The 16,542-nt window shown below is 37.7% G+C and overlaps 1 protein-coding gene across 2 annotated transcripts in view; it reads right to left on the bottom strand.

The window, feature by feature from the left end:
* Positions 1-15,562, bottom strand: part of CLPX (caseinolytic mitochondrial matrix peptidase chaperone subunit X) — a 36,303-nt gene extending 20,741 nt beyond the window's left edge. For both annotated transcript variants that reach the window (XM_059913009.1, XM_059913010.1), the window contains exons 1-3: positions 15,194-15,562; positions 7,554-7,714; positions 5,776-5,893 (exon numbers count right to left, since the gene is read on the bottom strand). In XM_059913009.1, the coding sequence (XP_059768992.1) occupies positions 5,776-5,893; positions 7,554-7,714; positions 15,194-15,272 (358 nt within the window). In that variant the 5' untranslated portion in view covers positions 15,273-15,562. The remainder of the gene's footprint in view (positions 1-5,775; positions 5,894-7,553; positions 7,715-15,193) is intronic.
* Between the last annotated feature and the right edge of the window lie 980 nt (positions 15,563-16,542).

Genomic DNA, 16,542 nt, shown 5'->3' with positions numbered 1-16,542 from the left:
AACTAGGTTCTTTCATTTTGTGATAGACTGCATCTAGAGAAAAGATCAGTTGAAATTCTTTCGACTTCTCCATTCGCTGAAGATTTTTTTTTTGGCCGCACCACACTGCTTGCAGGATTTTAGTTCCCCAACCAAGGATTGAACCCGGGCCCTCGGCAGTCAAAGCGGGGAGTCAGGGACTTCCCTGGTGGTGTAGTGGTTAAGAATCCACCTGCCAATGTAGGGGACACGGGTTCGATCCCTGGTCCGGGAAGATTCCACATGCTGTGGAGCAATTAAGCCTGTGTGCCACAACTACTGAGCCTGCACTCTAGAGCCTGCAAGCCACAACTACTGAGCCCACACACCGCAACTACTGAAGGCCGCGCACCTACAGCCCGTGCTCCGCAACAAGAGAAGCCACCGCGATGAGAAGCCTGCACACCGCAACGAAGAGTAGCCCCCGCTCGCATGGTAGAGAATCCCATACAGACTATTAACAGATACAGAGCAAAAGGTACATAGGAATTAGTTACACGTTGGTAGGTCTAGGTAATACATTTTTGTGTTACCTTTGTGTAACCTAACTAGATATGTAAAAAGAATTTTTAAAACCATGGGAATCTCTGTTCTTTGGGAATATTATAACTACCTATCCATACATTACAAGAAAAACTGTGCTGGCAAGCACACCTCAATCTTCACAAAATAATCTAAATTTTAAAAAAATAGACAATTCCACATTTTAAAAATAAATTTAATTATTAATTCAGCCAATTTAATTCTTATGTGTCTGTTCTTAAACACAAGGCCAAACAAAAATACATTCTGGATAAATTCTAGCCACAAATTTTAAACTAGATTAGGGGTCATTTGTGTATTCCATTTATCAATCATCTAGTAAGTGCTTCCCTAAAGAAAAAGATCAAGCTATTCCAAGTACCTTTGATTAACACAAGCCCAAACACATTATCACCACCTCCCATCAGTGGGAAAGACAGTGGCTTTACTTTAGGATAAGGCACCAGTAAACAGGGGAAGGATTAAAGGGCAGAGAAGCCTCTAATCTAGTTCAGGCTGTGTGACAGAAAAATCTGGCCTCAGAACACAAGAACAAAATATTTCTCTGAAGAAATTAGGTGAAAGGGAAAGAGAAACACTGACAAATAACATTCCTCTCTGCTTACTGTTTGAAGGGTTGCTTAAATTCTACCTGAATACTTGCAATACAGTTTTACACTGAAACATGTTCAACATATACCCAAGTTCAAGGATTTAATTTTATTTATCAAAATGCTGTTTCAGAAAAACAAACAAATAAACAAGCATTGCAATGCATATTTTTTACTCCTAAGAACAAGGGGCAAAATCTGATTTTGTTAAATTATCAGGGGATAAATAAACCTCCTTCCTTTAAATGATTACTACAGGTATCCTATATTCCTTTATAAACAGAATACTGATTCCAGTAAACATGCTTGTATAATATACCCACGACAGAAGAAAGACTACCTTAGTAAAACCTTTTTCAGGATATTTGTTTAAATGAAAGTTCTTCATGATTTTGAAAAAGTTTCAGGGTCAAACATAAAATCTCCAAACCACTGCAGGAAAGTTTATTCTTAACCTATGAGAAACGTAATTACAGTAAGCCTTCAAAAAGTATTATATACATAAAAATAAAAACTAAAGGCTCTACCCAAAAGCAAAACATGTACTATGACTCTGTTTAAATGAAGTACAAGAACAGGCAAAACCAATCTCTAGTGATGGAGGTCAAGGTAGTAGTTGCCTTGGGGGAAGAGAGGTTAGTGACTAGGAAAGAACAAGAGGGAGCCTTCTGGGGTGTGGGAATATTTGATATGTAAATCCATCAAACTGTACATTTAGAATCCATGCACTTTCTTTCCTTTTCTGTAAAGAAATTATATCTCAATTTTCCCTTAAGTTAAAATAAAAAAGAAATATAGACCAAAAAACAAAAACAAAAAAAAAAACAACTAAAAGCTCTACCTTAAATAAAAGTAGGGATGCTATTCATGTTTGACAAGTTATTTTTTAAATGGGCAAGAAAAAATTAAATAATATATATCATTATAATCAAGAATCTTAGATATTATTTCAATTTCTGACGATTTTCTATACATTCATAATGGTATCTATAAAAATGGCATTTTATTTCTACAGTCAGTCAAGCAAGAGTAATACCACTATAAGAAAACATAAAAATCACTACAAAGATACCTGTGAGATGAAATATGCACAGCAAGATCAATGAGCTAAGAACAGTTTCTACATTAAAAAAATGACAATGAAAGTTATATGAAATTCAAATTTCAGTGTCCACATACAAAATTTTATTGGAACACAGCCATCCTCACTCTTTTACATTGTCTATGGTTGCTTCTGCACTAAAACAGCAAAGGAAAAAAGTCACAACAGAGACCATATGGCCCATAAAGTCTAAAATATTTAATATTTGGTCTTTATAGTAAAAGTTTGCTGACTCCTGCTATACAGCATTTAAAAGGAAAGGACTACCCATAGAATGAGAAAAAATATTTGCACATCACGTATCTAGATAAGGGTCTAGTATTCAAAATACATAAAGACCTCTTATAGCTCAACAATAAAAAGATAACCCAACTTAAAAATGGACAAAAAATTTAGTCTTTTCTCCAAAGAAGATATACAAATGGTCAATAAGCACATGAAAAGATGCTTAACATCTTTAGTCATTAGGGAAATGTAGATCACAACCATGATGAGATACCACTTCCCATCCCTATGATAGCTATAATAAAAAAAGACATAAATGTTGAAGAGGATGTAGAGAAATTAGAACCCTTACACATTGTTAGTGGGGTTGTAAAATGGTTGTAAAACTACTACCTCTGTAGCAGTTCCTTAAAAAGCTAAACAAAGTTAACATTTCACCCAGCAATTCCATTCCTAAGCATATAACCAAGAGAAGTAAAAACATAAGTACACACAAAAACTTGTAAAAAAACGTTCACAGTAGCATTATTCATTCATAATGGCCAACAAGCAGAAACAACTCTCAAATGTCCATCAACTAATGAATGGATAAACAATGGAAATACTATTCAGCCATAAAAAGCAATGAAGTACTGATACATAATACAACACTGATCAACCGAGAAAACATGCTAAGTAAAAAAAGCCAGATATAAAATGTCACATAATGTATAATTCTATTTATATGAAATATCCAGAATAGACATATCCATAGAGACTGCAAGTAGGTTAATGGTTGCCAAGGCTGGGAGGGGAAGGGGTGGAAAGTGACTGCTAAGGGGTATGCGGTTTCTTTTGGGGGTGATATAAATATTCAGGAATTAGATACTGGTGATGACTGTACAACTTCATGAATATACTAAAAATTCCTGAAATGTATACTTTAAAAGGGTGAATTGTATGGTATGTGAATAATAACAGCTCAATAAAAAATTAAAATTTAAAAGAAAGGACTTGTATGTATTAACACACAAAGCTCTCAAAACACTGCTGAGTCGGGAAAAAGGCAATTTGCAAAAACATGAACAATATGAAACCATTTATGCTTTTTAAAAGTTATGTGTTCAATGAAGACATATTACAGAAATATATCTTTAACATTATCTACAATGCTCTACTTTTTTTTTTACAAAGGGAGATATACATATGTATTCCTCGGGTAATTAAAAATAATTTAAAATGACAAAAAAAGTAGACAATTACTTAAACAGGCCATTCACAAAAGAATTACAAGTGACTAAAAAGCACATAAAAGAATAAAAACAAAAACAAACAAAAAGCACATAAAAAGATGTTTATGAACTAATAACTAATAAATGCAGATTCAAACAAACTGAATAACCCACAATCAAACAAAATTCTTTAGAACCAGGATGATCCAATTTTCAGTGAGTAGACACAGAAGATCCTCAGCATTCAAAAGGGATGCATTCTGGAGAGACTTTCATTATGGGCCAGCAAACCCGAGGAAGAGGGCCTCACTGTTGGGGCCGCTTACTTCTATGCAGTACAGCTCCAGAGGAAAGGGGCAGTGTCATGCTCATCTGTGTATTTCCTGGGCCTAGCAGTGTCTGACTCAACAGATGCTTTATAAGAATGTACTCTTCTTTTACTCTTTTCTTCCACATTCTCTACTCCCACATCTCCCTCCCTAATTATAATTCCCAAAGGAAACAGCCTTGAGTTGATTAGGTAACACTATAGTGTTTTTTATCTAGATAATCTCTAGGGAAGGTGGGAATCTGTATGTTAACAATCACCTTCAGTGATTAATACAACCTGGAAAGTTATGAAAACATTGTATAAAAAGAAAAATTTAATCTCAAGAGGAACTAGTTTATCCCTAAAGAATTCCAGTTGGTACAAAGGACAGGAACTTCTGAATAGGAAAGGAATTTCTGAATAAGGTATCTTCACTGCTCTATAACCTTGGATGAATTACTTAAACTTAATTTTAGCTACTTCATTTATAAAAATGAGGATATTCCCTGTTTTGACAAAAATAAGATTGTGAGAATAAAATTATACATACTGACATTTATTAAATGTTAGTTTCTTTCCTTTTCTATTCTAGGAAATTATTTTTAGAGTAGAATTATAGGCCTATAAAGGTTGAAATCTTTCTTTGGGGGAAAAAAATGGAAATTTTCTTGATTAAAACATATGTAATATGACACTGCCAGTATGAATTGAGCAATCCTCAGACTTTTTGGAATTTTATTATATGACACCAAATGTGTTAATAGTAAATGTTATTTAGAAGTTATATCATCCAATTCTACCACTTTCATTTTATGTTGCAATCCAAATTAATTTTCATTCATACTGATTCTTCTCTTTGATCTCTTACTAGGCAAAGCCACGAAGAGAACCTCATATAGAATGGTACCACTTTAAAGGTCTTTCCAAAACTGTAAAGATATGCTACATGTAATACTTTTTCATATAGTGGCCAATTAATATTAATGATAGATGTGAAAATGTAACTGAAGTCTCAATATTTGAGTTAGAATATAGAGAATCCTCTCTAGCTAATCATCAGAAACTGAAACTTCTGCCAAACCTGACCATCAATCTTTTCACAATTGGATAGTATAGCAGGTACCATGGTAGTGCAAAGTAATTCACTCTTGAGTCATTACCATCAACTCTAATCATGTAGGAAATGATTTATCTGATTCATTAAATAAAATATCAGCAGTAGCATCTCTGCATTTCAGAAATAGTTACTGACACTAACAGCAAAAATAGGACTATTGATGTCTTCCTTCTCTTAGTGTCTGAATCACTAATAATTATCAGACACTTCCTAGAACTGAGGACTTAGCACCTCTGGTAAGTACTCAGAGAGGGAAAATACCTTAATATTTGAATAACTGATAATCTCCTGCTATATGAGATGCTTAATAGGTATTTGAAGAACAAATACAGAATAAATAAGCCTTGCTTCTTCTCCAGCTTAATGGTTACATACATGAAAACCCACAAAATCCAAATTTAAAATAAACACATGTAAGCAAAATAAAGAAGCAGAGTTTTCTTACATTACCTTATACCACAGTGCAAAGCATTACTAGTCCAGGAGATTTTTAGTATCTGGTGAACGTAAAAGACTAACGTAAGTTCAGGAAGAAAATAATTCTGGTTTATATAATGTATGTATTTATAACGTATATGTTTATACAACGTATATAATGCAATTAACGACTTACAGAAAAGGCAGGGAAAAAGAAGAACAATAGAAGAAGTAATACTTACACACAAAGGTCTCTACATGTGTGCACAAGTCGCCACATTTAGGACAGCGAAGCTGGTTTCCACCTTTCCCAGAATTCCCAGAGCTTGACTTCTTACTGCTTCCCTCACTTGCTGATTTCTAATGTTTGTGGAAGAAAAAAAAAAAGAAAGAGTCAATTATTACTTTCAGGCAATCACCATGTAACTTAAGTATAAACAATATTGTTTGTAATCTTATAATTTTTACAATTTTTAGAATGGAATTATTAGTATAATCTATAGCTCTACTATCACTGGTATAAAAAAAATAAAATCAGTTCTAGTAAATACATATATTTACTGCATTCCTTCTTTACATGGTATGTGCCGGCATGTATAATAATTAGCTTTTCTGCAATGACAATCAATAAACACTAAGGGAAAAAAATCAATAAGCACTAGTAACTAAAAAAAAGTTACTATAGGTAAAAAACTTCATTTCAATGAAATTGAATCAGGAGTTATTATCTTGGCAAGTAGTGACTCAACTTTCTTGAATCTAACTTTTATCATCTCTAAAATGGGGATAATTTCACCTACTTTAGAGGGTCATTGTTAGGATTAAGTGTGGATATGAAAGCACCTAGCATTTTGTCTCACATATATTAATAACTCAAGTGTTAGTCAAATTCACATAATAAAAAAAAATTGATAACTCACTGACCTAATACAATCACCAATCATCTACTTGCTAGCTACAGAGTAGCCTAACATTAAGTCATACAGATATCTAAGATTTTTAGGTAGAGGATGAAGTAAGGTTTATACTATCATGAGTTGTAAGACCTGTGTGGAAGCAGAAAATGATGGTTATTCCCAATCCAACCAACCATGAGACTGACTACATAGTTGTTTTTTTTTATTGGAGTATAATTCCTTTAGAATGTTGTGTTAGTTTCTGCTGTACAATGAAATGAATCAGCTATATATATACATATACCCCCTCCCTCTTGGACCTCCCTCTCACCCTCCTCCATCTCACCCATCTAGGTGGTCACAGAACACTGAGCTGAGCTTCCTGTGCTTTATAGAATGTTCCCACTAGCTATCTATTTTACGCATGGTAGTGTATATATGTCAATCCTAATCTCCCAATTTGTCCCTCCCTCCTCTTCCCCGCCTGTGTCCACATGTCCGTTCTCTACGCCTTAATGAAGCTTCTTTACTGCTTTGGGGTGTTAGAAATTTTAACTACTGCTTACTAAGTGCAATGCTTATCAAACTATTTTATGGCTCAGACTGATACACAAAATAAAAATATGTAGGGACTTCCCTGGTGGCACAGTGGTTAGAATCCGCCTGCCAATGCAGGGGACACGGGTTCGATCCCTGGTCCAGGAAGATCCCACATGCCGTGGAGCAACTAAGCCCGTGTGCCACAAGTACGGATGCGCTCTAGAGCCCAACTACTAAGCCCGCAAGCCACAACTACTGAAGCCCGTACAACTAGTGCCCGTGCTCTGCAACAAGAGAAGCCACTGCAGTGAGAAGCCCGCGCACCGCAACCAAAAGTAGCCCCCACTTGCCGCAACTAGAGAAAGCCCGCGCGCAGCAACAAAGACCCAATGCAGCCAAAAAATAAATAAATAAATAAATTTATTTTTTTAAAAAATATGTAAAATTCTTCAGATCATTTTATATATTTCACATTTCCTACAGAAAACATACAAACCAATGAAATACAGAGTAGTATTATTATATTTAATTGTTTAAATGAGGGAACTCAAATATGTATATAGATGCCAATAAAGATAAAATACCTTATTTCCATCTCCAGAGCCATCTTTACTCATCCCATCTTTTGAAGCAAAGTATGCTGGTGTTTCTGTAAAGGCTCTAAAAGGAGCTCTTCGTAGAAGCAGAGTTTCAAAGGTCCCAAGCCTTCCTAAAACTGGTATATGAATGCGACCACAAGAAATACCTGAAAATACAATGAAATTTAGTCTACACATCAAATATTAACACACCTTCAATAAGTCCCCTGGGGACAAAAATCCCTCAAGCATAAAGGAGGTTGAAAAAGCTATAGTCTTCACAGCAGTAGTACAAACTGGTTACACCATCTTCAAAAACTGGCCTGACCTGTGCTTTGGAAGTAAGGAAAGACCACCCAGGTCATAACAATGAATGGCTCTTTCAAAGTGTGAAAAATAAGTAGTTCAACATCTGCCTCACCTGTAGGGGAAAAAGGCCATTTATGTCCTATATTCTTAATACATCTTATATTATTTCTACCAATGAGAATAAACAATTGACGTGAACTCATCTGTCTCTTTGGTTATATGGGGGTAATATCTGCAACAATGGCAACAAATTTCAAATGTTCTTTTAAAAGTTATGTGCTATTCATTAAATCACATGTTTTAATAAAATATTTCAATCCTATAGAAAAGAGAAATACATTTCAATAAAAAAATATTGTGTAACCACCATCCAGCTTTCAAACATTTTAACCTTTTGCCATATTTGAAGTTAAAATTCTTAGAAAAGACATAGGTTAATCACTGACTTATTTGGCAAACTTTTTCTGTAAAAGACGAGGATAGTTAAGTATTTTCAGCTTTGTGGGCCATATATGTATTCTCAATCTCATTAGTTCTCCCTGTAACGTGAAAGCAAGTGTAAACAATATGTAAACAAATGGGTGTGGCTGGATTTGTTCCATGGGGCCATTGTTTGCTGGCTCCTGCTTTTTTGCATATAAATACAAAACAGGCCTCCGAATAAATTATAGTCAATGGCAAAAGAGCCATACTCCCATAAGGCAGCATTTCCCAAGCTGGTCTTTAAAAGACTGTTCCCTACACAAGAAAACTGAATGGTCATACAATAGGTTAAACAAAATTCCATAGACTTCAGTACCCTAGAGCTATTCAGAATCTTGCATAAGCTATAATATACATTAATGAATCCCCAAGAAGGAAGTTTCCCAGCAGAGTGTTATTAGGAGGTAATAAACAACCAAGGTGTTAACATTTAGATAAATTTAAGAAACTGATTTTCCCTCCCTCATTTTATTCCCTGCAAAATTCACAACTCAGGACTTAAATTTTCATTCCCACACCTGTTAGGGCTTTTAAAAGATCATGCACACTTGTATATATTATATCCAAATGCAAAAACTGGCTTAAAATTATGTACGTCAAACAATTCAAAACCAATTGCTTAATTATATAACTGGTTTTTTAACGACTCCCATTTTCCAACACAATTTTGTACACTGTTAGAACTAGTTTCTTTACTGTTAGAACTAGTTTCTTTACTGTTAGAACTAGTTTCTTTACTTATCACCATAGGCCATCTCCAGTTCCACGAAGTACAAAAATGAACCCACCGAACTACTCAGGAAAGATACAAGTAAGAGGAAACAAATTTTCTCATTTCTATATAAATTCACAAAGAACACCAAAAAAGGATTATGACATCTCAGTCCCTAACCCAAAGAGTGTAAAATTTTGCTTAATTCTATTAAGCTTGACTATTAATGAGGAAAAAAAAAACCATAAAACTACATTTGATGTTTTCCTTCTAAGAAACATCTTCAAAAGACATTTCAAATTTTCTCAAGTGTAACATTTCCATTTTTTGCAGTAAATTATGTTAGCTATTACTCTCTCATTAGAATGAGATCTAAGGTAGTTTATGAAATTTAAGCTAAACATTAATGTTTTTCCAAGGACATAATATGATTTAAAGACTATGTCAATCTAGAAAGCAAGTCTAGAAAAAGTCATGGAGGAGAGGGATAGATGAAATCAAGAATGCAGAAAGTTGAATGCACCTTGAGGCTGGGTGACAGGTATTTTGGGGTTCAGTGTTCTATTTTGTGTGTGCTTGAAAACATCCATTATAAGTTAATATGAAAGGTAGCATAATACAATAATTTATTATAATCTATGTAACAAGGGTAACTTTTTAATTGAACCTTTATGATGTATTCACAAAGGAAACTACAATTGTAACAAGCTTTATGTGAGGCTATTTGTACTTGGATGTTTAGAACAAAACTTAGCCCTGAAGTATCAGATAGAGTGTATTATTTCCCACTTACAGTACATCTTTTAAAATAGTATTTAACAATTTACAATATCTAATATTATTAGAAAATAAGCTGAAAGAAAATTATCTTTGGGAATTTAAGAGAGATAAAAATTATGAACATGATCCTTTTAAAATCTACTTGAATAGAAAGAAAAAGTGTCCTTCACCTTAAATAATTTATCAAGTAACATACGAAACCAATGCAACCATACAGTCACCACAGAAAATACTATCTGAGAAACATGTTCATATCATTTAAAAATCTAAATTTAAGAATTTCTTTGCTGGCCCTGATGGTATGGTACTGAAGAGCTGTTGTAATATTCTATTGATATAATCTAAGGGCTACACCAACAAGATGCTATAAATACTAAACCTCTGGGTCTCAAACTTGGGCATGCATTAGAATCACCTGGAGAACTTGTTAAAACACAGGCTGCAGGGGATCTTCCCTGGTTCTGATTCAGAAGGTATGAGGTGGGACCCAAGAATGCATTTCTAACAAGTTCCCAGGTGATGCTGATGCTGCTGGTTTGAGGACCCCACTTTTTAAAACCACTGTAGAAAACAATTTAAATGACCAGTCATTCACCAATCATATAAAATCCTCACAGAAATTATTGCAGCAACCCAATCAGGAGTTTCTAACCCTTTTTTGTGCCCTTTGGCAGTCTGGTGAGGCCTATTCAGAATTTCTTTTTTAATAAATTTATTTATTTATTAATTTATTTAATTTTTGGCTGCCTTGGGTCTTCGCTGCTACACGGGGGTTTTCTCTACTTGCTGAGAGCAGGGGCTACTCTTTGTTGCAGTGTGCGGGCTTCTCATTGAGGTGGCTTCTCTTGTTGCGGAGCACGGGCTCTAGGCGCACGGGTTTCAGTAGTTGTGGCACACGGGTTTCAGTAGTTGTGGAACATGGGCCTCAGTAGTTGTGGCTCGTGGGCTCTAGAGCACAGGCTCAGTAGTTGTGGCGCATGGGCTTAGTTGCCCCGCGGCATGTGGGATCTTCCTGGACCAGGGCACGAACCTGTGTCCCTTGCACTGGCAGGCAGATTCCTAACCACTGTGCCACCAGGGAAGCCCCAGAATGTTTTTAAATGTACAGAATAAAATACATAACAAAGGAAACCAATTATCCTGAAGTAGTTATCAAAATACTAAAAAAAAATTTTTTTAACATCTTTATTGGAGTATAATTGCTTTACAATGGTGTGTTAGTTTCTGCTTTATAACAAAGTGAATCAGCTATACATATACATATATCCCCATATCCCCTCCCTCTTGCGTCTCCCTCCCACCCTCCCTATCCCACCCCTCTAGGTGGTCACAAAGCACCAAGCTGATCTCCCTGTGCTGTGAGGCAGCTTCCCACTAGCTATCTATTTTACATTTGGTAGTGTACATATGTCCATGCCACTCTCTCACTTTATCCCAGCTTACCCTTCCCCCTCCCCGTATCCTCAAGTCCATTCTCTAGTAGGTCTGTGTCTTTATTCCCGTCTTGCCCCTAGGTTCTTCATGACCATTTTTTTTTTTTTAGATTCCATATATATGTGTTAGCATACGGTATTTGTTTTTCTCTTTAAAAATATTCTTCTTAACAAAATTAAATAAGATTTAACAGCTTTTAATGTAACTACCATGATTTCAAAGTAGTAAAGTATAAACAATATTTTGAGATACCAGTAGTGTAATGTGATATGAAAATATCTGTGATTTTGATTGGTGACAAATCCACAGGTATTGCTAATACTACTGTGGTGTGTTGCCTACATTCGTAATTGAAGGAAATGCTATCCTTCACTCAGATTAGTGAAAATGAAGTTCAAAGAACCTCTGAATTCTATCCCTGGGCCCTTTGGAAGCCTGTGAACCCCGGTGAAAAACCCCTAAAAGCCAAAAAGGGAAGTATTTATGTGCAGTATGTTTCGAAAGAGTACTTGGCAGCAATCACAGAAGACAGTCAAAAGTTAAACCTGTTACAAAACTTCTGTCATAAGGATAAAGCTTTGAGTTTCAGGGCAGTTGTTTTTTAAAAAATATATACTAGAATAAGGTACAACGATTTTAGGGCTATTAAGAACTTGGAGGGTAATTTATTCAATTTCTAAATACTTGACTTCCTATATTCAATCTTGAACTAAGCATTCTCCAAAAACATACAAATGATTCAGCTTAAAAGATTAAACGATCTTTAATTTGCATTTTAGAAATAGAGCAAAAGAACTAATGAAAATTTAAAACTATCTATTTGTAGTGACAATAGTTTAAGTGTGTAACAACTGATGAAATGGCAAATCAAGTTAAATGCTCTCTTAAACACCTGTCCTCTAACCTCCAACACAAATTGGAAACAAAATTCAACAAAAACTCGCAAACAATGCTGGCAACTTAGTAAATGCTTACTGCTTTTAATAATCTCAAATTTTTATTTTATGCCCAAGTTATTACTTCAGGAATACTGAATACTTCTTAATAAAGAAAAATAACATCACTCCTATTATAGCTTTCCTCAAGTTTAAAAACGTTTGATAGGTTTTCACTAAGACTACTAGTCTGCTGGTCTGAAGATGAATATGCCCAAGAAAAGAGAAATGTTGATAAGGAAACAGTGTGCTATTCTAGAAATAAAGATGCTCTATCATTTACTCACTTTGTCTTATTTAATTCGTATTGGATTTAACTACGAGAGAGGGGGAGAGAGAGAGAGAGAGAGAGAAAGAGAGAGAGAGAGAGAGAGAGGGAGGGAGGGAGGGAGGGAGGGAATTAAAATCTAGCTAAAAACTGTTAAGCTAGGCACATTATGTAACTATCATGAAAATTATGGAAGCCCACCAACATGTTTGAGCATCTTCAAATCTTCATTTATACCTTCATGAGGTGGCACCCTTTCAATGGACAAGAACAGAAAGCATCCAGAAATCAAGGGAGTTACACAGGATCACACAATTCTCACAGCCAAATTCAAACCAAGTATTTGTCACTCAGAATTTTTTAAATGGAATCAAACATTTCTGAATGCATATATTTAGAATGCAAACTGACTGTTATATATGCAAAGTACATTTTAAAAAATATACATCAATATTGAAACCACCAGCAATTCAAGTAGAAAAAATATTTAAAAATTTTACTTTACTATAGGTTTCATATTCAAAGAGAATAGTGAAGAAAAACATATTAAATTGGATACACATAGCCCAACAGGAAAAGAAAACAGATCCAGTGTCTAGTATGACAATTTATCAAATTAATTTTTCAAACTACCATTTAAAATTTTTAAAGTCTAAAAAAAAATTTTTTTTAACGTCTAACATGACAGATAAACCAATAGAAATAGAGAATAGCACTGTACTTCAGAGGAGCTCTGAAATCTCCCCTTTTATTCTTAATTAATTGTACAAATTTCCTGTTAGAAGACTATATTGATGAAATTATTTTTATTCGTTTAAATTATGTTGCTGAAATTCTTAACTCTGTACATAAGAATAATAAACTAGCTAAAGTTCAATTCTGATTTTTCTATCTTTCACCTCTCTTCCTCTTTCCAAGAATTCTAAATAAAAATAACCCTCTTCAAGGTTTTTCAGGCCTTAAAAAAAATACATCTTTATATTCTTGTAGACTTATGTATACTTTTAGAGTTTCTACCATGGAAAACAAACATTTTATGTAATTTAGCTTTGGGAAAGTCTCAAATCCATGTGAAAACCATTTGCTGTTTCATTGTCATATAAAAATATTAAACTCTATAATGATATTGGGTAATGTCTCATATTTTAGGTTTAATTTACTCCTTTACAGTGAAAATTATGGTTTGGTATTTCTGAAAACCTCTAGTAAACTTGTATTAACTGAGAAACAAATAGATAATTCCTAAATAAGTCATTAGTTTTTGCTGATTTACCTAATGATAGATTTAATTTTGAAAGCAACTGTTGTTTTGAAAAGAAAAATAAACAAATAGCTGCACAGTCCCTATAACTCACAGTTTTCAGGGACAATTGATAGAGACAAAGAATGTTGTCAAAGAAGCCTTCCCTGCCCAAGGAGAACACACACATACCTTTATACAGGGCCAGAAACAATATTATTCTTTGTCTATTCCTCTAAACTCGAAGATGAGGACTTATTCACCCCTCCATCTCCAGCACCAAAGCAGGGCCTGACACATAGTAAGCCCTCAACAAATTTGTCAAATAAATGAATTTAAATATCTGTCACTTTCGACTGTTTGCAACTCATATTCCTGGAATAGGGATGTCTACTTGTTCAGGATTAACAGTGTCCTGGGACTAAATTCACTCCTTTACATTTATGTACCATTTTACAAAATGCTTCTGCCCACACAACCTCATTGAATCCCTCTGTTAAACAAACTGTTGGAAAATAAACATTTAGTAAACTGTAAGGATTTTACAGTGAAGCTAAAAATTCCGAAAAGGGGGCTTTTTTTTTTTCTAATCCAAAGATCATAAACTGATAATCCAAAACAAAACGAATTTGTCTAGAAGTTAGTGATTATAACAGGATATAGCCTCTTTGTCTGCTATTCATAGATTTAGGGAAGAGAAAAATGGTTTCTTTTCCGGAATCTCTTGGCTGGGGTTGCCACTCTTGCACAGCTCCTGATAAACAGAAAGGAAAGGTAAACAAGCGCCACCCTTAAAAAACTACTTGGGACTGTCAAGTTAGGAAATCCGGCAAACGACTGACTCCTGAGACACCTAAGCCCTTCAGAAACAATTTCTGCGGGAATTTCCATCTCCCGCTTTGCTGCGGCCCCCGAAAAGTAGTGCGAGTCCGCTTAACGTCCCGGTGTGAGCGGCAGCACAATGACTGTGACACCGCGGCCCCCGCGCGGCCTGCGCCCGGGACGGCCCGCTCGGCGCCCCGCGGCCCCGGGGGGACCCCAACAGTGGCGGTTCCTTATCCGGGCCCTTCACGCAGCCCGCGACAGACCCGAGGAGAACCCGGCCGGGCTGCGGCAGAGGAGCCGCAGCCAGGGCAGGCGGCAGTCACCTGCGGAGTGGGGTCTGGGGACACTTTTTAACGAACGGAGCACTGCGTGCCTCTTTCAGGGTTTCTGCGAAGCGACCACATTCTGGGCCCAAAGTCAGAGGGCCTGAAAGCGGGAGGGTGGGGGAACCCGAGGGCTGCACTTCAAATGTGAAAACCAGCTGATCCAGAGGTTGGCAGAGACCCATGCCACGGAGAAAGAGGGGGTTACCAGTCGAAGCACCGAGCACCTCCTCATACCCTCGGGGTGGGGGAGGCCTCTCGCCCTCCCCGGGGTCCCCACCGCCGCCGGCTGGAACACTGCTGGGTCAAGAGCTCAGGTGAGGGACTACTTCGTTACCTCTTGGCGCGGAGGCGAGCGAGGAGCTGATGAGCCGCGCGGCTGTGGCGCCGCAAGTACAAGCGCCGCAGCCCGACATCTCCGCGGGGCCTAGGCTGGGGCTTCGCCCCTGCCGCCCTCCGGGTCTCAGCGGCCGACTGCTACTCGCGGGGTTCGCTGGCTTGGCTCCGGACTCTCCTGTCGGTTCTAGGCCCAGGGCAGAGATCACCCGCCTGGCAGCAGTGCCTTCGCACTCTTAGTGCCCCACAGCCGTCTACTGAATAGACACCTAACACCCCCTCCCCTCCCCCTTCTCCTCCCCCCGCACCCTGCCAGCCTACCGGGCCCACGGGGGCTTGCGCGTGCCTGCGTTCTAGGCCTAGGGAGGGGGCGGGGGCACGCGCCGCGCGTGCGTGCGTGTGACACCGACGTAGGCGAGGGGAAGGGGGCGGTGACCTGGGCGCCAATGAGCACGCTACGGCAGAAGGCCGACCTCCCCCCATGCGGAACTACAAGTCCCGACCCACAATTCTTCCGGAAGTCGCTTTATCCTAGCGTTGAGAAGTTTGCGTTCGTAGCGGAGAGGTGCATGCCGGGAGTTGTAGTCCCAGCTCGTAAGAGTAAACTGGTCATTTTCTACTGGCGGCTGGGAAGGTCAAAGTGAGACCGGTGGCTTAGCCGGGCGCAGGAGGAGTCTAGAAAGCCGCCGATTCTGTAAGAGTCGATAAGTTCCTCCCTTCGGGGGTTTCCCATCCTGTGTTCCTTATCTTTCCCTTATCTTTGGTTTCCTGACTTGAAACATGTAAGTGGTGGTATTTTTTACCAAGTTCCTCAAGCAACAACTGTTGGATGACAGCTCTCTTTCGTTGTTTTTTCAAGCCTAGTGGTGATGACTCTTCAGGCCGTTGCTAGTCCCTGGGTGCTTTACAATCCTTTGTCCGTTCCCTTAAACCTGAGCACACCCTGGTAAATAGTTACTTCATGAATCTCTCTCCTGTTACTCTTAGACCTCTGTTTGGCTGGTTCCTCTCTAGATATCTAAAGGAGATCAGGGCTTCCCTGGTGGCGCAGTGGTTAAGAATCCACCTGCCAATGCAGGGGACACGGGTTCAAGCCCTGGTTCAGGAAGATCCCACATGCCGCAGAGCAACTAAGCCCGTGAGCCACAACTACTGAGCTTGTACTCTAGAGCCCATGAGCCACAACTACTGAGCCCACGCACCACATCTACTGAAGCCCGTGTGCTCTAGAGCCTGTGCTCTGCAACAAGAGAAGCCACCACAATGCAAAGCCTGCGCACCACAACGAAGAGTAGCCCCCGCTCGCTGCAACTAGAGAAAGCCCGTGCACAGCAACAAAGACCAAACACA

Source organism: Balaenoptera ricei, chromosome 2 (genome assembly GCF_028023285.1).
Source record: "Balaenoptera ricei isolate mBalRic1 chromosome 2, mBalRic1.hap2, whole genome shotgun sequence".
Classification (NCBI taxonomy): domain Eukaryota; kingdom Metazoa; phylum Chordata; class Mammalia; order Artiodactyla; family Balaenopteridae; genus Balaenoptera; species Balaenoptera ricei.
This window is presented reverse-complemented; position numbering and strand designations above follow the sequence as displayed.